Source organism: Aplidium turbinatum, chromosome 1 (assembly GCF_918807975.1).
Source record: "Aplidium turbinatum chromosome 1, kaAplTurb1.1, whole genome shotgun sequence".
In the NCBI taxonomy this organism is placed as follows: Eukaryota; Metazoa; Chordata; class Ascidiacea; order Aplousobranchia; family Polyclinidae; genus Aplidium; species Aplidium turbinatum.
The window spans coordinates 37,077,174-37,103,772 of NC_137472.1; the positions used below are offsets into that span (position 1 = coordinate 37,077,174).

At 38.5% G+C, this 26,599-nt stretch overlaps 1 protein-coding gene across 1 annotated transcript; it reads left to right on the plus strand.

Moving 5' to 3' along the window:
- Positions 1-5,918: 5,918 nt before the first annotated feature.
- On the plus strand, positions 5,919-26,599 carry LOC145779829 (uncharacterized). Its single transcript, XM_082591484.1, has 3 exons — positions 5,919-6,298; positions 22,180-22,329; positions 25,771-26,599. The coding sequence occupies exons 1-2, from the start codon at positions 5,919-5,921 to the stop codon at positions 22,325-22,327; spliced, it is 528 nt and encodes a 175-aa protein (XP_082447610.1). The 3' UTR covers positions 22,328-22,329; positions 25,771-26,599.

The window sequence follows — 26,599 nt, forward strand, 5'->3', positions numbered from 1 at the left end:
AGCTGTAACAGAATATTTTTGCTGCTAATAAATAGCAAACACTTTACTGAACATTCACTTTTTCTCAAGAAAGGTTTATTCACTCCTCAAGGTCAGAAAATGTTCACCAGAAGGTACACACTGAAGCAAAACTGCACACAATATAATAGGCGTTTCAAAAATTCACATTTTTCCTTTACTCTTCACAAAGGTGACAATAATACTTTGACAATCCCTCGGTACATTGAGAATGCGACCAACCATGGCACTTTTCACACCTGACCCAGTTTTCTCCCGGTCTACTGTTCGAATACGCTTCGGAGCACACCAAACAATACCATTCGGTTTTCTTCGAGCAGCCTTGTTTCTTTTTCTTTTCAAAAGTAAGCTTTCGCTTCTTTGTGTGCTTGGATTTGGAAGCATGTTGCTCTTCTTCAAGCTTCTCTTTTTCCGGTGCGTCTGTCAAGATTGCAGACTGCTTAGTTTTGCGTTTCTTGCCCCAACTTTTCTAGGTGCAGCCTTATAGGCAATCCTCCCATTACTTGGATAGGAGAAAACACTGTTGAACCAGCACTCAAAGAAACAGAAGGACTTGGTGTTTCACTTGAACGAAGAGAAGTAGAAGGTGTTGCAACTGAAGGTTGATCAGTAGAAACATCCTCACTTGGAGTGATACAGGATTGTTCATGACTTTTTATCTCAGTGGAAGTATTTTCATCTGTGATGATAGGTAGAGCAGGGGCAGGATTGCCATGGATAGGGTCATCTCTATCAGTAACAGAAGCAGGAGCAAACTCATGATCTTCAAAGATATTTGGATTAAAAGGCATAATGCCAGTTTTCTTAAACCCATTCATGATATTGATTGGGGTGTTGGCTCTTGGTAGAGCTTCATTAAGAATGGCTGACAGATGATAAATTGACATTACTTCACCAGGATGATTTTTTATCCAATTATCCTGTGCACTAACAAGATATTTCTTTAGAGGCCCATAAACTGAAACATCCAGAGGCTGGAGTTTATGGGTAGTGTGCGGAGGAAAAGACAGAAACACAACCCCATTTTCTTTGGCTAAGTTCAGTACAGAAATAGACAAATGTGCAGAATAGTTGTCTAGCAGTAGCAAAACAGGGGCTTCTTTACTGGGTCGCACATGCTTAATAAAGTGATGCGTAAACTCCAAAAATTGAGCTTCCTGCATCCATCCTGAACCATTTGCTATACCAATGCAGCCAAGTGGTCCCCCACGAATAAACCAGTCTCTATAAATTTTTCTAGGAAAAATCAATATTGGCGGCACATTATTGCCGGTGGCATTAACTGCTTGACAAACAGTCACCAATTCTCCCCGTTTCCTTGAAGTAATAGCACCAACTTGTCTGCTGCCTTTTCGAGCCACAACTTTACGGGGCTTTTGCACAGTTGTGACCCCTGTCTCATCCAAATTCCAAATGTCAGAGGCTTTAAATTTGTAACGATTCAAAACTTCACCAAGTTTGTTGAAATACAACTGAACGTTGTGTTTATTAAAGCTTGTTGCCCTTGCTAAGCTAGTTGCTTCAGCAGATCGAATTGACAATTCGGAGCGTCTTTTCAAGAATCCTGAAAACCAATCCACACCAGCTTTTTTAGTTTTGCTCCAAGATGATGGTATTGCAATATCATAAGTGACAGCACACTTGTAAGCCAACATCTTAATATCAGAAGGAGCTAGGCCAAAATATATATCACTCATAAGTTTAATTTGATCTGCAAATATTTCTTCTTGTTCATCAGAAAACACTTGTCTATGCTTTGTGTATCCAACGGCTTGGTCCTCCAAGCATTGCCTAACTTCATGCACTTGGGAAGATGCAGTTGCTATAAAAAAGAATATAGTTTAACATAAGCTAGCTTGTAGGCTATAGCCTATAGTTTGTTTTACTGACATTTAAACTCATAATAAAACAAGCAAAGCCTGAAATGACACCGTATAGCAACAAATCTTTTCTCAACTGTTGTTCTGTAAGTTCAGTGTGACAACCAGCTATTTATAACATGAGATGGTCTGCTTACATCATCACTTTGTAATCTTCAAAACAGGCTGACTAGCCTAATTTAGCCAACAATTAAATAGAAAAGACATAGGCCTACAGGTGTTCAATGTTTTTTCTTACAATCAGCAAGCTATCTTAGGTAGGCCAGTTAAATTTACCTTTAACTTTCTTAACCAGTCTGTACAAAGTCACATGGCATACGTTGTAATCTTTGGCAATTTTTCGAATAGACTCATTTCCAGCGATGGCTTCCTCAGCAGCACGTTTTAATACAGCAGGTGGAATCTTCCCACGATCACTTTTTCTTTTATAATTACGCATAATTGTAACAGTTACCAAATAATCTAGTTCATTTACTGCCAAAGAACATAACACAGCTCTTGTTACATCTTGCCCCAATACCAGTTAGCCATAAACTGTTCGATATTTCACCAATAAAATGCCACATATTTTTGGTCAACTTTAATTTTTTAAAAACCTAAGTAAATGGTTATATCAAAAAAAAAGACCAGCCCTCTAGCTTACTTTTTCTTGTCGTAGTAACTACAAGTTTACTTTTCTAAAATTTTACTTTCAGTAGGCAAAAAATGCTTTTCGTTATAACTCAACTGTACGGAGAGATATTGAAACAAGGGTTTCTCTGTAACTTAGCTACAATACACTTGATAGAGGGCGCAATAGAGAAATATATTTTTCTGTTTAGTTGGGGAGAAAATGATAGTGTTACAACTTACCCCTGTTACTTTAAGCTCCGGTCTCCCCTATATGTACAGCAATGGTGTGCAATTACTTAAAGCAGCAATTCTAAACATGGGGTAGCTTTTTTGTTTATTGGCAATAAAATTTTTCATTATTGACTAAAAATTTGAGTCGTTTGCGATAACTCTTTTAAAAAAGCATTTTTTATTACAACTTTTTTTTAAACAATTTGTGAAAAATCCAAATGTTAAAAAAAGTTTTGTACTTTGCATTTTTAAAATATCTCTTCCAAAATAAACACAGTATTTATACTGTAAAATCATTTTAACCTATAAAACGACGGACCCTATAGGCCTAATCAGTTTTTAAGGACATGCGCTTTTATTATATAATTCTTAAACTTAAGTAGAATTATTACAGGCCCAATGCAGGGGTCGGCAACCTGCGGCTTTTTCGCTCCTCTAAAGCGTCTCCTATATTAGATTTGACAAAAATTGGAATTTAAATTTGCGTTTAATTTTATTGCTATGATGAAAAATGAAACAGTATCAACCCCTGTTTACTAGTTGTGCAAGATGATGCAGCAATGAGCCCTGCTGAGTGATACTATACTTTGTCAGAAAACAATAAATTTGTTTTACAATTTTTGCCAATTTAAGTTTTGGCTTTATCAGATCGGTTCATAGCTTTTAGCGCTAACAGCACACCGTTTTTATCAGCATTCATGCACAAATCAAACAAGAGAGCAGTTTTAGACGAAAACAGATTATCTAACTTGGCTTGGATAGATAAACCTGCACTTTGCTTTTGATGCAAATGCTTTCTATGTGGGAAATATCTGGAAAAAAACTATGACGTCCTAAGATATTTTCGGAACAGACAAAGCGCATTTGCTGCAAAAGTAGGCTACCCTATTTCGGAGATGAGCTTAAAAAGAAAGCAGTGCAGTATTTGATCTAATGGAGCTGAGCAAGGAAGCTTTCAATAAATGAGTAAAGTCCCAATGCCGCACCAGTGCTGCTAGTTTTGTGGCAGCTCAAGAAATTGTTAAGCGTGGAAAGCCCTTCACAGACCGAGATTACGGTATAGCTATAAAAAAATCTTTTCTTGAGGTAACTTAGTAGACAAACATGTGTTCTGATCTATATTTACAGAAATACTACGAGATGGTAGAGTGGACTATATTACGTTTTGTAGTTCTTTGCTGGTCATATCTGTTGAAAAATATAGCAAAATGGCTTTTTTGTTAAAAAAGGTTGCCGACCACTATAGTCCAATTTATCAGGTTAAGCTACAGTTTTTTTTTTATAAGATCTGGACCAGATAAAGTGGCTGTCTGGGTAGTTTTGTGAAGACAGCAAAGGCTTTCTTTCTGTTAACACAAGATTGGCACCAAGTGATCTAAATATAGAAAGAAAGGGTGGGGATATCACCCAGTTCAAGATTTTGCTTATGTTCAAGATACCGTGACCGGTTCATTAAACGTGTTGCCATTCATAGACACGCTACTGGTAGTCTGTTACCTTAGTCTGACATAATGTTTCAAGACACAAGATTGTAGTTTTTAAACTGATTTTTGTTTGACAAAATGCTTTTAAAGCAAATTTTACTTCCAGATCAACCCACCACGTGATGTGAGCTTTTGATGTTCTTGATATGACCGATCCTGAAATCAAGTTTAGGTCGACCATGAACACAATCAAGAAGTGTGGGGAGAACGGATTCCTCTGATAATGTTAGGCGGACAAGAGCGATCTGTAACATTTAATTGCAATGAGATTAAGTTTTTTGTTTCTGATGAACAATTTACTAAACTGGGTGTATTTAATTAAGAAATACCAGTTAAAAGTATGAAAACCGTAACAAAACGATATAGATCACTACATTAAAAAAGTGGTAAGCTTATTGCAAGGTCACTTCGTCAAACAAACAAAAATGGTAATTTATAACAATAAATAAAGGTAAAAAGGTAAAGGGAGGTTCCATACTTGATTCAAGTGTCGGGTATGAGAAGATAAGGTTCTCATTGTAGGCTACTAAGCCTTCGGCACTAAGGAGAGTTGGGTGGCCAGTTCCTTTCTCTCGGCCGCCTTTACTTCAGCAACTACGCCCACCCAATTTATTACACCCTGGGTAGAGGTGAGCGGTGTTTTCAACAACCAGCTGAAGCCGGGAGTCGAACCAGGTTTGCATAATTGGAAAGCCAACGCCTTATCCGTTGCGCCATCCCACCGCAAAATAAAGGTACTTTCTTATAAAGTGAGCTGACCGCTCCAAGCGCTTACTTCTCTTTGGATCCGCCTCTTATAAGCGGTGAAAGGTAGACCCAGGGCCCGATTAACCATGAGGCACACGAGGCTCAGGCCCCCTAGTTTGGGGCCCCCATTTTTTTATACATTAGTACCATAAGCGTATGTAGTGAAAGTAAATTCCAGCTTCCATCATGTGTAAAAAAGTCAATACTTTCATAGGATTCAAGGAACCATTAATAAACTCTGCTAGTTCAAGTGTATATTTTGCAAGTGTGTTTCCAGTATGAAATGCGCTCAATTTCCAATCTGTTAAGAGAGATTTTTCATCCAATAATTTTTGTAACAAGTATAAGAGTGTTCATACTGTTAGAAAGTTGTAGGTAAATTGGCTAAATTAATATTCATGAATTTATTATTTTTGCTTGAACTATTTGTTAGCCCATATTTCATCATTCGCAGAGACTACACGACATTGCAAAGAAAGCGATTGCCAATAGGGGCCCCTAAACTTAGATGTGCCTCGGGCCCCCGTGAGCCTTAACCAGGCCCTGGGTAGACCAACTAGTGAAGTAGGCCTAGGCCTACGCCCTGCAGGCTTGCCAGCTGGATGATCACATAAAGTTGATTAGTTAAATGGAATAAAGAAGTGGGCGTGCACTTAAAAAATACACAACGCAGTTAAACAGTTTCGAGTAAATAAAGCAAAACCTCCGAAAGTTGTTTTTGTATTTTTTTTTTCAAATTCAATCAAACTTTAAATGGAAACATAATTTTCGTATTTAAACTTTTCTGCAAATATCTTTGCTTGTCAATGTATTAAAAAATAAAAATTTTCCACAAAGACTACATAAAAGGTTTTGGAGTTTTCTTGTATCAGCTTGGCAACTCTGAATAACGTCACCTTTCCTAAGCAGTTCCTCATTTGCGTTTTCAAGCAGACCAGGCATAAAAATGACACGAGAAATATCTTTGTCTCCTTCTAAAATTCGGTTTATGCATCATCGAATTAACAGTAAATTTTCTGATGAAAGGTCACTAAACGAAACTGTCGAAAAAATTGAAAATGGGTTGATGGATGTTTACGATTTGCCTTTGATAAGAGTAGTGAGAAGAAATGGCTACTATTACGCTTTCGACAATAGAAGACTCTACGTGTATAGAGTGCTGCACTACCGAGGGGTTTTGGACAGTATCAGAGTTAAGCTGGCTCCGTTGAGTAAATTTCAACCATCCAGATTTACAACCACAAACAATGGAGAATCAGTGACACTTGCACGAGGAAGAACACTTCACCACTCTGAAGCTACTTCGCCACCATCGTCACCTGAAATGTAAGTATCTACTGTACCTGTGGTTTCAGATTAGTCTTTAGAAAAAAATCTAAATTCTCAGTTATTTTCACATAAAGAAAGATGTTTGTTCGACCATTTAACCTAATGGGTTTCGCTGCCATTGGTGATTCTGAAGTGGCGATCTTGTGTTCTGATTGCTGCCAACGCCTGTGTTAAGGATAGAGTCGCAAAACGAAATTCTCTCATTATGCAGTTTTTGACACAAACCGCCACTGCCACCGTGCTTGTCAACTCTTATTTATAATATATAGCCTACGAACAAAGTGCACTGGTAAATGAAGAAGTGTGCCGACACTGAAACGCTGTTGATATGGACAAACTCCAATATAGGTAGTGTTGTGTTAATCTGGAATGAATCCCATAAACCTCAGTAACCGCTCACGTGGCAGTCCTTGCGTTGCCCAACAGCAGGTACGCGCGCACAGCGCCGGTTGATTACCATTGCGCGGCTTTTTAGAGCATAACAGTGTATTATGCCTTTATACCACTGCACAGTACAACTTCACCCAAGCTTCGAGGTAGGTTACTGTAAGGTCATCAAGCAGGAACAGACGTATACGCACGCGTTGAAAACATAATATACAGAATAAGCTTTTCACACATGTTCATGGCCCATGGGAAGAGATGAGCATATTTAAACAAGATTCTTTTTACTATACTGCAAGCAAGTCCAATGTAAACGAGTTAGACAACCACAAGACTTCGCGGAACGTTATTGGGTTTCATATCGTGGGACACTTTCAAACAAATATGGCAGATTAAATCAATATACATTATCTATCCCTAACAAATAAACATAAACAGTTAATATGATAAGCGTTCAGATGGTTTCAAGATTCTAAAGGCTCTTGTTGCTATATTGGAAGTCACTGGCCTTCGTATTTGCTTTAGTGGTTAATACATCATTGTCAATAGCTTAAGAGTTTTCACATTTTACCTTACTATTTCTATCAAATTCACCAGCCTGTGGTAGGCTGTTCTTACCAATGCGCTGCGGTTTCTGTGAACTGATGCTCCTCGATTGGCATCTATGACGATGTATGACTGTTTTGGCGTCATACGCGTTTCTCATGGACCCTTTCTGAGGGGCTCTGCTGTCTTTAACAAGAGTCTCCTACAAGTCAACAGTTGTAAACTGAGCAAGTGACAACCGACTTCGAGCTAGCAACATTGGAGCAAGTGGCAGAAGTTGGTAAATGATGAAACTGATCAAGTAACAACTGAGCAAGCCGAAACTTGGAATGTCACAAGTCAGCAAAATGAGTTTGACAAGCGATGACCAAGCATCAAGCAAGTCCTACGCGAGCACGTAAATCCTATTTTCTGACTTAGCCGTAGCTGAATGTACTTGCTGAGTTGTTGCCGTGTGGCGAGTAGTCTGACGATCATTAGCAGATATCTTGTCACTTGGATAAATCTGGGTGACATTGTAGACAGGTCGCTCACGTACCGCCAACATTTGATGTTACTGCGCAAAAAACTATCATCGCACGTTGCGCTGCTCAAGCGCTTGGCAGGCTCCAGCTGGGGAGCGAGGGCTGACACTTTGCGCAGGCGCGGATCTAGGAGTTTTTTTTGGGGGGCCAGAAAATTTGAAAATGAATTAAAAAGCAAGAAAAAGATAAAACAGATAGCCTATGAACAATCAGTGGCGTAGTCAAGAATTCGGGGGGTTTGACGGCGCGTTCGGCCCGACGGCGTGTTCGCCAAAGGCAACACCCAGCGGCGGGGGGTCTGGGGGCCTCCCCCAGAAATTTTTGAAAAATTACTTTGAATTTGGTGCATTCTGAGAGCATTTTCAACAAAAATATGGGTATAAATATTCCTGTGAAATGGTGCTGTCCGGTGGCATAGCAAAAGGATAAGATCATGTTTTCTTCGGCATTTTTTCGGTAATAAAGCTGAGTCCTTATGTTTTCTTGTTGCTAATTCCTGGCTTAGATGTTTGAATGTTTGGTATTGGCAAAACTCGCTCTTTTAATGCAGTTTCGCTTAAAATTAGGCACACTTTGTTTTAGAGACATGGAAACTGAAAGCATCATTCTAAATCTCGTGACGTCACACGCGTGCCAAAGGGAGGGTTGTAAGTCCGCTGTGGGACTAATATCAGCTGTTTAGAAGCATATCAAACCCAGTGCTTCCACTTTTGTGGTAATAACCACAATTGTGAAATTTTTATCATGCTTGTGGTAAAAATGTGGTAATGAAAAATTTGTGGTAATTTAGTGGTAATATGGAAATTTTGTGTGGAAATGTTGCCAAAATGTGGAAATTATAAATTTTGAACATTTGTCATAAAATACTATCAATAAATAAGAGCATTTGAACTGTTGTCTTCCGAAATCGAACAGATATGCAAAAAACTACTTATAGCATGTGACAAGCATGTTCCACTGTTTTCGGTTTAAGTTTGGAATGCGTCCTGGCTTTTGGCTTTGAACATTGGGTGACCATGTGATCATATTCATAGTCAAGATGTCTTTCAGATTGTAGCTGCGGTGTCAAGTACAGTACTTTTCTTACTTATTTCGGACGTTTTAATAACTAATAATAACCGGTACTGTTAATATACTGAGTAGTTGTTTTAGACCTTATTTTACACTATATAGTGTAAATATAGTCAAATATTAGCATTGCCAGATACGGTAAGGAATTCTGTCGTAATTTGAGAAAAGTTAAAGCTGTTGAAAACAAAAACTTGCATTTTGGAAGTTTTTTTTAGTTATGGGTAAAGATCACAACCCTAACCTTATTCCTAAGTCTAACCATGGTCACCTGGAGATGCGGCCTGATTTGTCACATTTTGCAGATTTTGATTACAGCTACTGCTAGTGCTTGACTGACATTTTTTGAGATGGTTTTACTTTTTGCGGTTTCCTAATGACAAAAAACTTTTTTGTTGCCTTGGGGAAGCAGTAGAAAATGAAAAAAACTAAGTTGAAAAACGCAAAATCAGACTGTTATTGAAAATTAACAGTCTGACTAAAATCTACAAAATCAAATTTTCTTTATTTTTCAACATGTGAGGATGTTAAAGTCTATTGTGTCATCTGGGGAAAAGAGTAAAGAAAGCGTAAAAATCTAATTTTTAGAAAAATTTATTTAAACGTTTGCCCAAAGTTGGAAAAACCTGGAAATTTCTGCAAAATGTGACAAATCAGGCCGTATCTTTAGGTGGCCATGGTCTAACCTTCCTAACTTTTATCCTAATTCTGGCAACACCTGATTGTAACCATGGCAACAAGTGGGTCAAAATAACCACTTTGTTAATGTAAAAGTAAGTCGAAGTACGGTTAAAATCGGGAAGAAAATCACAGTAAAAAATGTGGTAATCTGAGGACAAATGTGGTAATACAAGTGGTAATCTAGCTTTGTAAAAGTGGAAGCACTGATCAAACCATTCAACAATTTCTCACAAAATTTCGGGGGGGCCCGGGCCCCTTGGGCCCCCCCATAGATCTGCGCCTGAATTTGCGTATAGCAGCCCTCTCCCTCGTCTACTCCTCAGCAGAGTACTGTGCACCTGTTTGGTGCTGCAGTGCTCACTGTCACAACATCGACACTGCCATCAACATCGCTCTGCGCACAGTGACCCGGATGCCTGCGTCACCCACATCTGGATAGAGCGGAATAGCGTTCTTGCTCTATGGCGAAGGTCAAAGTCGATTTTTTGTTTGGTTTGATCCTTAAGGTCAAGCTTACGGACAAGTGCGAAATCTAGCCAATTTGGCTGCAAGTTGTCTGGAAAAACATGGAAGTTTAGTCCGCAGTTTGCGGTCTATCATCAACTCTGAAGGAGCAAATCCATTCCTCAGTGGTGTCGAACGATAAGCCAACATTGCCAAGTAAGGATCTTTACATTTTTCAAGAAATCTCTTGATGGTTCTGAGTTCGGACAGCTGATTCGGCTTCACCATTAGATTGTAGATGTCTTGGACTAGACGTGGCGTGAGTTACACTAAAATCTTCTATAAGCTTAAAAACTCTCGGCTCTTGTACTGCGGACCGTTGTCAAAAGCTAATACCTCGAGAACATGCCGAGAAAATATAGACTTTACGTGATTAATGACGGCAGGAGATGTTGTACTCGATAGCACTGACAATTTAATCCATCCCGAAAAACAGTTGACCAGTAAAAGGTGGGCTACTTGTTACCTGTGAACTTCGATAAACCACTCGCTATTTGTTTGCCTTGGTCTGCTGCCCGATTCGAGCAAACAGCTTCCTGACAATAAAAAGTTTCGAAACCTGGTCTCTATAGCCAACTTCCTCGAGTGGACCTAATATAATCACAATACTCAAGGTAGCCAGATATAGTTAATTTTAACCAAAAAGAGTTAATTTGCATGCTTCTTCTTCAACAGATTAATCATGTTTGATCAGCTGTGGCCTCCCATAAGAACTCCCTTCATTTTGCTCTGTTTTTTTGCTGATAGGCTACTTCTGGCATACTTTTTATTTCCTTAATTTGCTTGATTCATTTTTTGTCGTCCTTTTGTTCGTTTGCCTTCCCAATCAACATTAAATTTTTCAACAAGCTGCTTCTTTTGTTATATGTAGCCTACAAAATACCTTAATTTTCTGAGGTTAATATTGTTAATCAGACTCTAGTCATCGTCTATTTGTTGGCTAACAAATTCATTTGTTACAAATTCATTTGTTACAAATTCATTCAATCTGCATGCAGCGTAGGGCGTAGCTAAAAATATTTTTGAAAAATTAGCCAATAGTAATAAGCTTTCTGCATGGAAGTATATAGATATTGCGGCAAATAAATTTATTACCTAAATATTTGTATTTTTTAATGATCATCATCATCATTTTCAGCCTGTGAGAGCTCACTGCAGAGCGTAAGCCTTCCCCTTTTCATGCCAATTTACATGATTATGTGCTAGTTGGTACCAATTGGTTGTATTGCATTGTTTGTCAATGTCGTCCCTCCATTTCACTTTTGGTTTTCCTTTCTTTCTTTTGGTTTCTCGTGGTGTCCATGTTGTTAATTTTTTAGTCCATCTATTGTCCTGATATCTTGCTATATGACCTGCCCAGGACCATTTTAGTTTCTTGATTGTGCTTAATATATCTCGTAATTTCGTTTGGTTTCTGATCCATTCGGCAGTCTTTTTATCTCGCCATGTTAAACCCATCATGATTCGTTCATGTGCTCTCTGCATAGTTCTTAGTTTAAGTGTTAATTTCTTTGTAAGGTTCCAAGTTTCTGCACCATGTGTAGCGGTTGGAAGGATGCATTGATCGTAGACTTGTTTCTTGAGAGAAAGAGGCAGTTTAATACCTGTATTTTTTGTTATATTTTTTAATACCTATGCAAAAAATAAGTTGACCTTCAACAAAGAATAAGTAAGCAAACCGGTTATTAAGATTGAATCCCACCACTGGATTATGCAAAGGCGATGGATCAAACAAGTATAGGAAGAACGCGGCTTTGAGCCATTAGCCTACAAATTTATGAAGAAAGACAAGTATTCTTCGAAAAATGTGCAATCGGACTCCGCATTTCCTTTTCCCGAGTGCCTGAAGCAATGCACTGACTAATGCAAGGATCATCAACCTTTTTTGCATGCAGGCCACTTTGGTACTAAGGAGCCGTGGCGGGTTGCATTAGTAAATTTCTTTAGATTGATTTCTTTTCAAAGTACAGTAGCAATCTTTTGATTAGCCTATACTTACTTTTTACTTAGCAACTTGAACTAATTGTGGCAACTTTCGTAATGCGTTTTATGTTGTAGGCTACTCTTTCTATGTGGTTAGGCTACTTCATTATGATATATTAGACAGTTTGCTTCGCTTTTCTTTGAAACAAAGCCAGCTAATCATTCGTCCACCTTTCGTTAAAACTTCTGCCTTTCAAGTTTCCTACTGTGAGACTTGGAACCTACAACAACATTTCATTGCGGCCTACGGCAACAGCAGCTAACTATTCAAATCAACTACATCCACTCTACCTTGCAGAGGTGTACAGGAAAAGGATCCGGATCCGGACCTGGATCTTACGATTTTTCGCCGGATCCGGATCGGATTTTAATCTTGTTTTTTGATAGAAACAGGACCCGGATCCGGATCCTGAATTTGCGTGGATTTTTTTAAATTTTGAACACAAAGGCATAAATTTTGAATAAATTTCTGGCAATGTTTCCAAACCCATAGAAAGTTTTGCACCATTGAGTTTGTAAAAACACTGAGATTTTGATCAGGTCAAAGTTGATGTTGTGAGATCATAGTTGTTATGGTGTTTTACGAAACGTAATTGGAAACTCTGCTCGTTCTCACGAGGAGACCATTGTTTAATTTCGTACTTTTTCGATTGGTTTAAAATGAATACAAGACATGCAAAAACGGTCATCTTTGTTTACAGTTTCCGAACTGAGAAAGCTTAGTTTAGCTTTATTCATTTGTTGTAAAAACACAACAAATTGGCGACGAGGTTTCAGAACCACCACATTGATCTAGACTTAACCTGTCCAGCAGTTTAGCCTAGCAAGAATGAGCAACAAAGATATCATTGAGTTGATGAAAAAGCAATTGGACCAACAACAGTCGCAATTGGCTTTGCAAAAAGAACAGTTGCAGCTTCAAGGTAAGCAAAATCAACAACAGCTTGATGCTATTTTGCAATCTTTTCAAGCATTTGCCAAACCAAGTACTAGTGATGCTGAAACTAATGACAGGCAACTTGCTACACATCAAGTGCACTACTCAGTTCCTGCATTTTTAGCGTTTGACCCTTCTAAAGAATTGTGGAATGATTATTATCTTCGTTTTCAAACATTTGTGAAAGCACATTCAGTTCCTGAGCAAAAAGTTGCACAAGTTTTTCTCACAAATCAATCAGTGGAGACATACAAGCTTTTGCAAAATTATGTTGCACAACAACCAACTCCAACAAACATCAATGAAGCTGATTTAGACACATTAACTAAATGCATGTCTGAGCAATTTAATCCTAAACTATTTGTGATACGAGAGCGATACAAGTTTTGGAGTGACCTGCAACGAAAAAAAGGAGAGTCTATATCTCAACTGGCTGCAAGAATTCGCCAAGATGCACTGACATGCGAATTTTCTTCTATTGAAGACCCCCGGGATGATGCCATGTGCACTCGTTTCATTTGTTCTATGCAAAATGAATCTTTCCTGAAAGCAGTTTTTAAAGAAAAGGGGGGAGAACTGACATTCGCGAAAGCAATCCAGATGGCAAAAGAAATCGAAGAAGCAACAAAGGTAGCTAAAGAGACTGCTAGCAACAATATTGATGAGACATTTGTTGTCAAGAGCCATACTCGCAAGCCCATGTTGAAACCAAATTCCTACAAGACTGTTAAACATGAAAAACTAACTGTCCAAAATAAGCCCACACATCCTTGTGGAAGATGCGGAAAGCATGGACATACAGGTATATCCTGTCGATTCAAAACTTTTACTTGTAATTATTGTAAAAAAGTTGGTCACATAGAGCATGCATGTTTTAAAAAAAGAAAAGACACAGCAACTCAGCCAGTTCAAACAATTAAGTTTGTCGATACCCCTCACCTTGAACAAACCCTCTGCTTAAATGGCAAAGATGTAACTTTTGAAATAGATACCGGGGCAGGGGATAGTTTTTTATCAAAAACTAGCTGGCTTAAATTGGGAAAACCAACACTTGAACTTTCTAAAAAGAGGTATGAATCAGCCTCTGGGCATAATTTACCTGTTCTTGGTGTTTTCAAACCAACTTTGATTTCGTTTTCTCAGAATAACTGTACTAATGCTTGTGCCAATGATGTTAATTTTGTTGTTACTGAACTACCGCAATTGAATTTGTTAGGTAGAAATGCAATTACTCAACTTGGAGTATCGGTAGATAATGTATTGTATCCTAATCAAGATTGTCACTTGACAACTGAATCTGTTCATAAATGTACGAATGGTGACTCTAGCCTGCAAAGTGCATGTAAACAATTGTGTGACCAGTTTCCTGATGTATTTAAAAGTGAATTAGGTTGTTTAAAAGATATTGAGCTTGACATTAAGTTTAAATCTGATGCTGCACCCATTTTTTGTAAACCACGTCCACAGTGCCATTCGCACTGCAGGACGATTTGTCTCATGCTTATGAGCAAGGCATTGCTCGAGGGGTGTGGAAACCTGTACAATTTAATGATTATGGCACACCTGTGGTACCCATAAGAAAAACATTACTGCCGGGGCAAACTGCTGCACCATCTCTTAGAGTTTGTGGGGACTACTCAGTCACTGTCAACCCACAACTTGAGATTCACAGACAGCCAATACCAGTACCTGAAGAACTAATGCATAAGTTGGGGGGAGGATATGGCTTCACCAAAATTGACTTGGCCGATGCATACAACCAAATACCTCTTAGTATAGAAAGTCAAAAGCGGCTAGCACTTAGCACTCACAAAGGAGTGTTACTGCAAATGCGCTTGCCTTTCGGTATTAGTTCAGCCCCAGGGTATTTTCAGGAGATCATGTCCCAGTTAACCTCAGACCTGAAAGGTGTTGCCGTGTATTTGGACGACATCCTTGTCAGTGGTGATAATGCCCAAGAACATTTACACAATTTACGTCAATTATTGCAGAGGTTGCAAGACAAAGGACTGCGTTGCAGACTAGAAAAATGTGAGTTTGCACAGCATAGTGTCGAGTATTTGGGTCATACCTTATCCCACCAAGGCATTTCCAAAGGACGCAAAGTCGATGCTGTACTCAGCATGCCTCGACCAAATGACATTTCAACTCTCAAATCATTTTTGGGATCTATTCAGTTTTACAGTAAGTTCCTACCTAACCTTGCCACTATCACAGAGCCGCTCTACTACTTGACCAGAAATGACACTGAATGGAATTGGGGAGAGCAGCAAGAAGTGGCTTTCACTACTCTTAAAGAAATGTTAAACACAGATATGGTATTAGCTCATTTTGACCCTACACTTCCTATTGGGATAGCATGTGATGCATCTGGGGTTGGAATCGGAGCTGTGCTATTTCATCGCCTACTCAATGGCAGTGAGCGACCAATCGCTAATGTTTCAAAAATTCTGTCTGCCACACAAAGAAAATACAGTCAGATACAAAAAGAAGCACTGTCGATTGTGTTTGCCATTCGTAAATTTCACCAGTACTTATATGCTCGGAAGTTTATTTTGGTTACAGACCATAAGCCACTTCTGGCATTGTTCAGTCCCACTAAAGCCACACCAGTTTTAGCTGCAAACCGATTAGCGAGATGGGCACTGATTCTTGGACAATACAGCTACACCATCGAGTACAGAAAAACAACTGAACATGGCAATGCTGATGCCCTGAGTCGTTTACCAAGTGGCCATGATGAGGAGTTTGACAACGAAGAAGAGGAAGATGACATTAACATTGTGAACACCATTAAAATCATCAGCTCCCAAATCAAACCAACTGATTCAGAATCCGTTCGCAAAGAATCAGCAAAAGATCCAGCTATATCTACAGCCATGAGATATACGCAGGAGGGATGGCCAGGAAAACTATCCGAAAACCAAAAGGTTGAAATTTTCAGAAAAATTGCTGACTCATTGTCAGTGGAACATGGATGTTTGTTATATGGATCGAGACTGGTGATTCCCCAAAGTCTACAAAAATCGGTTCTTGAATTATTGCATCTTGGACATTTCGGCATGGAAAAGATGAAGCAACTTGCCCGCACTGCTGTCTATTGGCCCGGCCTGGACACAGACATTCAAGACCAATGCAAACAATGTTTCAATTGTGCAGAGTTTCAGAATAAACCTTCTAAAATGGACAACCACCCGTGGATGCTGCCAGAAAAGCCGTGGAGCCGGATACACGCGGACCACGCGATACAATTCATGGGTAGAAACTGGCTAGTTATAGTTGACGCATATTCTAAATACCCCTGCATTTATCCAACCGGTTCTGTTTCGGCAAATACCACTATGGAACTGCTAGAAGATTCGTTTACTCATTTTGGATACCCGCACAGCCTTGTGACGGATAATGCAGCGACCTTCATGTCAAACGAATTTCAGCAATGGTGTAAGGAAAGAGGAATTGTCCATCTTACTGGAGCACCTTACCACCCTGCTACCAACGGAGCTGCTGAAAGACTTGTTCAAACCTTCAAACAAGCTCTGCGAAAGTCCACTCTTTCACCGAAAGCCGCTCTGCATGAGTTTTTGATACAGTACCGACGTACGCCTCTACCGTGTGGATACTCTCCTAGTCAACTACTTACTGGACGCCAAATCAGAACGAAAATCGACGTCCTGTTGCCGTCACCTGCCCATGCTGCACAAAAGAAACAAGTCATAGAAGCTCGCCGATCAGCAAAGGGAAATGGCGATAAGAATAAAAACCCATACACAGAGGATATGAACGTTTACGCCCTAGTGTGTGGCCAAACACAAAGCAACAGACCGCGCTGGGTTCCAGCTGTTGTTATCAAAGTATTGGGAACCCGCACTGTTAATGTGCGAGTACTTGACAGTGGACACATATGGCGCAGACACGTTGATCAGCTTCGTCCACGATACGAGAGTACAGCTGAGCCTTTGGCTGGCACCGGTTTGGGTCATGAGGTTGACGGTGATATGAATAGTCCCCAAAGATCGATTCGGCCTAAAAGAGCCATCAAACCCAGGGTGCCATATGATATGTAGAATCATTTTACATCTTCATTCTTGTTTATGTATACCTTCCTTTAACGTGCATTTTACGACATTGATTTATGTGCTTTCATAATTTGCGTGGGAGGTGTTATGGTGTTTTACGAAACGTAATTGGAAACTCTGCTCGTTCTCACGAGGAGACCATTGTTTAATTTCGTACTTTTTCGATTGGTTTAAAATGAATACAAGACATGCAAAAACGGTCATCTTTGTTTACAGTTTCCGAACTGAGAAAGCTTAGTTTAGCTTTATTCATTTGTTGTAAAAACACAACAATAGTCATCAGTTTTGCTTGTTGCATGTTCGCTGCAGTATGTTTTGAAATCATTTAATGTTACAGAGATAAACATGCATGAGTTACAATGTATTCTACAAAGAAAGACTAGGCCTCCATTGAAGATGTTTTAGATACTACTTTGCTATGCACTGAGTGATTAGGCTACTGTATTTTAGCAACCATAGTGGTTGTGTCGTGTAGTATGCATTTGAATGAAGAAAAATAACATATGGCAAGTCAGGATGCTTGTTATATGAGAACCAAAGGTGTTACAAGAAGTGATCAGACAATAATACATAATAGGCCTATAATATAAGATGAAAACTAAATATAATTAATTCAGATATTTTTCGTATCCGGATCTGAGATATCTTGAAATTACGGGTGCGAATTGGATTCAGATCTCAAAAAGAAAAAAAAAAACAGGATCGGATCCGAATCCTAGAAATATTTGATCCGTACACCTCTGCTACCTTACACTAGGCCTACCATATTTTCATCACCCAAAAAGAGGACATGTTTAGTAAGCAAGTAAAATGCCAGTGGATTTTTACGTTTAAACAATTTTTACATCTTAGATGATTATAGGCCTACGTAGCAAAAGTGACAAATTAAAAACATAACATATTTATTTGTCAGATTCAGTCAATGAACATTTTGCTGTTCATTTGATTTTCTTCACAGAAAACATGCGTTTTGCATTTTGAGCCATAGTCTGTTGCATGCTCGATTTTTAACAATGCTGGATTTTTAACAATTCATTAAACAAATCTATAGTTCTGCAATATTTGAACTATTCTGTCCATTTTCTAATCTGCCATCATTTAAAAAAAACTAATGCAAGCTAGCTATCAGGTTTAAGACTAGCTTTGGTACAGTATTGTTCGAATTAATTGAAACTGGGATGTTTATGCTAACTAGGAATATTTCTGCTAAGTGGAAACTGGGAAGGGTGTTCTGGGAAAGTTTTAGCCACAGCGGGGTTGAATCACTGTTTCCGGTGAAAGGAATGACGATTTCTGAACGATATATCGATGTGATCACAAAAAAAGTTATCCCAGACCTGCGAAGGGCATTTCCAGAAGGTGGGGGCATGTTTTAGCAGGACCTCGCACCATGCCATTCTTCTAAAAAACACTAATTTTTTGAAAAAAAAACAAGATTACCGTGTTAGATTGACCTAGCAATTCTCCGGATTTAAATCCTATCGATAATTTGTGGAGCATAATCAAGGCACGATCACGCAAGAAGGACTGCACCACCATAAGGAAGCTCATGGAGGCCATCATTCAGGTGTGGTTTCGGATCCAAAAAATTGTAGAGAACTGCAAAAAACTAACCGAATCCATGCCAAACCGTGTTCGTGCAATATTGAAAGAAGCTGGAGGCCATATTAGGCATGAAACTATACACATCTGTTAAATTATCGCAATAAACCAAATATAAGATACACAAATTCAGCCTGTTTTCTTGGCAGTTTCAATTAATTCGAACAATACTTATAGATCGAACAGTTTAACATCATCAATGCCAACATTTTTCTCTGACAGATACTTCCACACACCGCTGAAAAGCGTTATCCTATTCTTTGATCTTCTTCATCGTGTGTCACACGGCCGTAGCCCAGAGCATCACGCAGGCTCTTGCTCTATCGTTGAACTCGGCCAAATCTTGTGCAGAGCACCTTGCTTTTAGGTCAGGGCATTCGAGTAGATGTTGCATCGTTTGCTACTGTCTGCATTTGCAACTTGTGCTCCCCATTGAATACCCCCAGTGTCTCATCAAGGTTTTACACCTGCCAATACCAGTTCTTAAGCGGTTGAGGCATCGCCAATACTTCCACGGTTCACGTTTTCCGGAGGAAGGCTCTCCATGGGTGTGAGCTCCATATTGGCCATTGTCGGTCCGGCTGCCAGTCCCTCCTGCCATAGTTGAATCTGCACATTGGCGGTGACATCGTCTTGACCTAATGGGACAACTGAAGCAAGGAAACTTTTTCTTGACTTCAGACGCCTGTGTGCTGGAGTTTGACCATACAGTGGATGTCTCAAATCTATGTCCTAACAAGATCTTTCCTTTCTGCTGGTCACGCTTCTTCTAATGTTGGGGGGAGCAATTCCAGACAGAATGTGCAGCGACGTGATGTTGGTTGGTTTGTGACAACCTGTAATCAGACGGCAGCTTTGGTTCAATATGGGGTCAATTTTCTTGGCATGTGCTGAGCTTTTCCACACTGGGCAAGCATATTCTGCAACCGAATAGCATAAGGCTAAAGCAGTTTACCGTATTGTGTCAGGGAGGGCACCCCAATCAGAGTTTCCGAGTTTCTATAAAATATTATTTCTAGAAGCCACCTTAGCTCTTACTTTTTCGATATGGGATTTGTATGTGAGGGACCTATCTAGTTTGACACCGAGGTATGTTGGATTGATGCAGTGTGCCAAGTTGGTTCCATTCCAGGAAATGTTTAGTTGGCGTGATGCATCCCCGGATCTAAGGTGGAATGCGCAGACTTGGGTTTTATTGGGGTTGGCACGCAGGTGGTTGTCCGTGTAGTATGTTGTCAGCCCATCCAGAGCATCGCTAAGTACTCTCTCCGTGGAAGTGAAGTGTTTGTGTTGTTATACACAAATCGTCAGCGTATATGAAGCTTCTTGTACCAGGATGGATTGGTTGGTCGTTTGTAGAAATGTTGTACAAGATGGGGGCTAAAACACTCCCTTGTGGTAGACCATTTTTCTGCTGTCTCCATCTGCTATTCTTTGGTGTAAGACAGCATAAGCAATAAGCATCCAATCAAAGGATATGAACTCGGAAAATGAAATTAGTGGTCGGGTCTATTCATCCAAATAGGCAACACAAGAGTCGAACTATAGAAATACATCTGACATGGTCATCGAGAAACACTGCCTTCGTTTGCCACAGAAATAAATGTATCCATCATATCTACAGCAAGCAATGTATTGTCAACCTCAAAGTCAATAACCCTAAACACTTTTCTTAAACAAGGATAGCTTACTGTACTTATGCCACAACTCACAGAAAACATACTGTTCTTTTTTGGTATGGTTGCTTAGTCTTATTTAGCTTTCGCCAACGTTACATCAAAATAAAACCTTCTTGAAAATGATAGCAATGTAAAAAAGAGGACATTTGAGCATTTTCATGTGTCCTCGGAGGACAATTCATTTTTTATGAAAAAAGAGGACAAATCCTCCTAAAAGAGGACATATGGTAGCCCTACCTTACACCCAAAATTTCAAAATGATTATAATGTAAAAGAAGTTTTCGTCTATGCTTTTCAACTTCTCGGAAGTAAACTTCCACTTTATACAGGTTCTAAAGTCTAAACCAGGGGTCGGCAACCTACGGCTCGCGGGCCGGATCCGGCCCGCCAAGCAAAATTATCCGGCCCGCAGCATTTTTGCAAATTGTAGTTGGCGGGCCAAAACGAACATCCCATTATTTTATGCTGCCATTTGGTTTTACATAACCGAATTAAGATTACTAAATGTTATGTAAAACTTTCGCAATTTTTACTTTTCCATATTTATCCGTAACGCTCACTTGTAATCACGTAGCCTGTGTACTTATGCCGCAACAATGCTTAGTTAGGGCATTGTCGCCATTTTGAATTTCCTTGATATTCTTTCTCTGCGAACTGCATTTTAGAGAGAGCGACGTTGCAGGCCTGACAGATAGTTTGATAGATTTGAAGTTTTAAGAATTAGTTTGTTTGAAGGTTGATAATTTAGAAATATGTGTAGCTTAGGAAGCAGGAATTGGCCTTTTTAGTGACAGCCGGTCCAGACTTTTAAATTACTTTATTTTTTAGAGTTATAATTTACTCCCAGTTCCATTTTTCCGTTTTTTTCAACAAGTGGTTCTTGTCTTTGAAGAATTTGCTGCTTGTTAGAATCCACCAAGCATAGGAAATTATCACAAAGCGCCTTTGTACCCGCGACCTATCGATCACGGGTCGCTTTGTTATAGTAAACTAGGTTTGGGGCAAAATTTAGCTTAAGCTTGCAGAAGGTAGCATCAAGGTACTTGGCAGTTTCACCTTGAAGTCCGGTTATATTAGCCTATTTACTGCATGCTAGTTGCAGGCTACATGAGTTGCGTTAGTAATAGTCAATTAACCGTATATTTAACGGCAAGTTGAGAACACAACTTACTGATGACCACTTGCAAGATGTTATGATTCTTGCCTCATCCAACCTATCACCTGACCTTCAGAAACTTTCTAGCAGGAAACAACATCAAATATCACATTAATGTTGTGCTGTCAATAAATAAAGTACTTGGTGTTTTTCGTTACCAATTGTTACTAATTTTCTTTATATTAATCTATATAAGCCTATAGTAGCTAAATATGGAGATACTCTGATAAGAACGCCAATTTTAACAATATTATGAAAAGTAAAGAAAACGGAAGTGCAAATGGAAAACTTGTACGGCCCGTTGACATCTGCGCAGTTTTGTTTTGGCCCGCGACTGAAGAAAGGTTGCCGACCCCTGGTCTAAACCAACCAAACCTACCAGGACAATGTGGCTGAATATCGCAGTTAAGCGACGCCCTCCTAGAACTCCAATCTAATTGATATTATTGTTATACAGTACTTGCATGTTGATGCCTTCCGCGGACGCACAAAACAGCGTGTTTGGCTGTTTGCGACCAGCGGGCTGCCACTTGGTGACCCCTGGGCTAATGGATTAATCTAATTTATTTCATTCAGGAAACAACGAGTTTTTTCATTCAAACAAATAAGGAATTCGCTGTAGTGTTGGTGACTGATCTTTAAGACGTTATAATAAGCTAAAATATAGTTTGTGCTTTCTTGTCTGTGAGGCAGCGATAATGACTTTTTATACTGCGGTACGTAAACAATGTTTTCTAGGTTTAGCGATGATGACGAATATGACGATGATGACATTTGTTTCGGGTTGCAAGAAATCGACTTGAATGACGATTATTGTGATTATGATGATCTTTCCGATTATTACTGTCGTGACGATTCTGACTCCGATTTTGATGGCTACTATTGAAGGTTGGTATAACATATTTACTTCAATAACATCGCACTTGACTTCACAGTAACAAAGACGCGAAAAAATAAACTGTCAACACAAAGTCGTTCAAATGGCATAGCAGCAATTGCAACGCAAACTGGAAATAACAATGCCTCTGAAAGGTGCAGATTCTTCACTATCACACATTAGATTTGTACAAAATTAAAAAATTGTCAATTTTTTTAGCTTTTTGCTTGGTTTCATTTTGTGTGTCTTCATCTGCAATATAGCCTACATGAAAATTTGAAAGATAAGTCTGACTATGCACTATAACTGTAACGACACTCCGGATTGAAAAGCACAAACTAAACAAGTGATAAAAGAATGATTACAAGTAAATTATACGACGGGAAACAGATCATATGGGGTTTAAAATCAATGTTATATAAGATATATTGCAGTTTGCAGCATCAGGTGTCATCCTCCTCCTTTTAACCATTCCAACTACACCCTAATCAGGTCTAGGCTACGCAAAATGGGGGAAGCTAGAAAATTTTGCAAAAAAAAAAAAGTTTATAGACTTTACTATTTTCTTGAGTTGGGGAACGGAACATGACCAAGTGCCTCCTCTTTTATCCTCTGCTGCATATCTATCTTTTATCTTATACTATCTTTTATCCTCCATATGACTATCGGCTCATTATGAGTAGGCTATCTCCAGACTCCATATGAGTGATATGACTATCTCTATCAGCAATTTTCACCCGTTGTTGAAATTGTATTAAATGTTGTGCATTGGCCACTACCCCATCGAGGTGTTGATAAGATAAGTCGGACCTTAATCCATATGAACACCCGTGCTCCCTCTGCAAAATATTGTCTTTCTGAAGGAGGGTAGGTGTCTCTTTTGGAATTACCGTCAGGGCTGTGGCAAAGCAACAACGCATGGCGCTTTCATTTCATCAAGGGCCCTTCGAAAGTTCCAAGTTCACAAAAATACCTCCTAGACTTCTTATCAACGCTAGTAACTGCCCACACACAATCGCTACAAATGCACTTCCTGAAAGCATATTAGAACCCTATAACGAATGCTAAAAATACTGAGGAATGACATTTATGTAATTAGTTTTACGTTTGTGCGAGTTGGGCCATATTAACGTGTAATATAAATCGGTTAGCCTATATGCATCTCATTGCAAATTTATAATAAAAGTTTAAGTTGTTGAAAACTATTTTGTCGTTTACAAAGGCCACGGTTCAATATTAAATAATATTTTATTGTGTTGCATAACTGGGTCACCGGTATAAATCTTCTCTTCAGTTGAATAGACTTGGTTATGAAATTGGTATTGTCTAATATTGACATTGCCAGGTGATTGTTTACTGACACCAAACAGAAGAAATCTTTGGAAAAGATCAAAATCTGTTTGGTAGATTTATTCTTGCCTGTTTACTCGAGTGGAAACGTTAGTACCCTTTGAGGACCGTTGGTACATATGTGTACCATGAACTTTTTCCACGATGTCTAATAATTTTCTTGTAGTTATCAAAAATTATTTGTCTCTAAACGTTTCTTAAATAGATAATATATTTAAAAATAAAAAAAATTTTGAAATTGTATTTTGTTTAAGCTTTGTTTTAACTGGTTTTGTTTGGTGAATTCGTCAGGGTTTGAAGCGGTAAATTTTGAATGATCAACAAGACAATAAAAAAAAAAAAAATATATAATTTTTATTCTACATCAATGTTTAGTGATTAATCTGACTTATGCCATCAGTAAAACCATAAAAAAATTGAAAAAAATATTGCTAGACAATGCTAAACTTTTGTGGTACACATATGTACCAAAGGTCCTGAAGGGTAAATTCTATTAGTCTAATGAAGGGATATAATGATGTGGGAAAAACATAAAAATTAAGACTGTTGTTGTGAAATTTTAATGTAAATAACACGTAATATTTTAGGAATGTATTTTAGACCTGCATGCAAAGGTAAATTTAACTGATAGCATTACTTTCGGTTGAAAAATTTTCAATAATTTGGTGCAAATTATGTCAATACTGTATATACAAGCAGTTATGATTTTCGTCGTCGTCGCCGTGTGAGCCTCTGAAAACAGTCCCACGTAACCAAATAACTTTACAGACTTTTTGAAGTTAGTTTTTATTTCGCAGAGTAGCGATGAGCCATGAATGTAGAAGTGTTAGCTGTAGAGTTAGGGAATTCAACAGGTTATAGGAAGTGCTAGTCCAGCCTAGGGCATCTCAAAATCACTTGAACCTTGTATGCTTCGGCTAGGCTAGTCAAGACTAAGCTCAATACTAGTAAAGTTTGTCTCCAAAGCAATACTGTTGGGTTTTTTTAAAATACAGCATAGAAATATCAACTTTTCAACAAAGTTTGAAAGCATTTTTTCAAAATTTGGGGTAAAAACATGCTCAGAACGCACCAAATTTATTGCGATTTTTCAATTTTTTTTGGGAGGAGACCCCCCAGATCCCCCGCGAAGTCGTTCGCCTTCGACGAACTCAGTGGTGGGCTTCGCTCCCCCTCCACTATTCATTGCAGCCCCACTGCTCACAAACAGCACCAGCCGCCACTGTGTAAAACCATACCAGCAATGATGCTAAACACATTACCCATAAGGACCAATGGTACACATATGTACCACAGCGTAACTTCTATTTGAAATAAAAAAAAAATATTTTTTTTCAAATACCTCTTTAAAGTGATAAACTTGTAGTAAAAATCATCAATATTTCAATAAAACACGTCTCAAAAGTTTATGGTCCTCAAAGGGTTAAGCTCACAACTGCAATTTCGTCAGTAAAATTTGTTCTCTATTAGCAACATGCAAGATACTAAACTTCGTTATTTCACTGGTACTGATAGCAAAATACAGTAGTTCCGTTATAATAATTTGCTCTCTCGTTTTATTCCGTGATTTTCAAAGAGGGGTTCGCAAAATGGTTGTGATGAATCCTAAAATGCCTAAAAATACCTTCAGTTTCTTAACAATGCTTTTGATATAAACTACAGCCTACTACCTTTTCAATTGTAAAGTTAATTATTTTATAGTAGCCTACTCTTTTTAGTAGGCTAACACCACGTAATGCTTGATTTTCTACAGTCTTCTATGCTGTATGTGCTATTTAAACTAAAAAATCCAAACAAGGTTTGCCATGATGGAAGAAGCCTATAGGTTACATGAGGACATTTTACATACAACAACTCGTAACAGTCAATCAGGTGCACTCAGCATCCAAGAATTATCTCTTAAAGCGTGGATTTCATGTAATATAGAGAAATAGAATATTGCTTTTTGTAAATTTGTCGTTCATTTTCTTGCGGAGAGTAAGTCATTAATGAAATAGTGCAAAGAGATGTTATTCAAAATTTTAAATCTTATTATATTTATTGTAGTTTGTGGACAACATTTAATCTGACATTTTGCTTACTTTTGACAATCATTTTTTCAGATTCAGTGATGTTGACGATGATTCCATTAATATTTTCCACGGTTTTGACGATGATTATTATGACTGCAATGATTTGTATCAAGTGAAGACTATGATTTATGTGTAATGTTTTAATGACGACAGCATTCAGATATAACTCGTCTGTTTTAGCATTAAGCGTTTGTCAAAAATTATTCAAACACATAAAACTAAATAACATACTGTACATAATCATCGGATTGGACTGTTAGTAGACCTATTTTGTTTAAATATGTAAAAAAAATTAATGCGGAAGGGCAAATCATCCATTGCAGCATAACACTGTGCCTTCGTTAAGAAAAAAATTGTTCACTGCTTTGATGTAGTCGGATTATTTTTTTCTGATGAACGCAAAGCGTTGCGCTGAAACTTTTGATTTATTATTTTTTGTGTATTTGAATCAGACCATTAGACTTGCACACTTTTTAAAAGTCCAAGTCTCATGTCCAAGTCGGACTTTATTGCACAGTCCAAGTCCGTCTGCAAACCGTAATTTAATTTTTAGAACACAAATCGGAATGGCTACCGAGATAAATCTTTCGTAGCCTACGTAACGACAAAACCTCATTTTTACAGAGTTACAGATAACGAAGAGCTGTTTGCTGTTATGAAATAAAATAGGAAAATTTTAGGATATTTTGTAAAAGCAAGTTACCAACGTTAAGAGAAGGTTGTTATGTTGAAATGGATGTCAGATGATGTTTGCTGCCCAAAGAAAATTTTTAATTGTTTTGTCATTTTAGTTCAAGAAGAATGTTTGGAAATAATTTCATTTGTTATAAACTGAGTTCAGTGGCGGATCCAAGAAGTG

Bases quoted from the DNA above. Each gene is read 5' to 3' on its own strand.
- LOC145779829 (XM_082591484.1), top strand. From the start codon at position 5,919: ATGACACGAGAAATATCTTTGTCTCCTTCTAAAATTCGGTTTATGCAT. The intron at 6,299-22,179 runs GTAAGTATCTAC...AATGTTTTCTAG, and splicing joins CCACCATCGTCACCTGAAAT to GTTTAGCGATGATGACGAAT.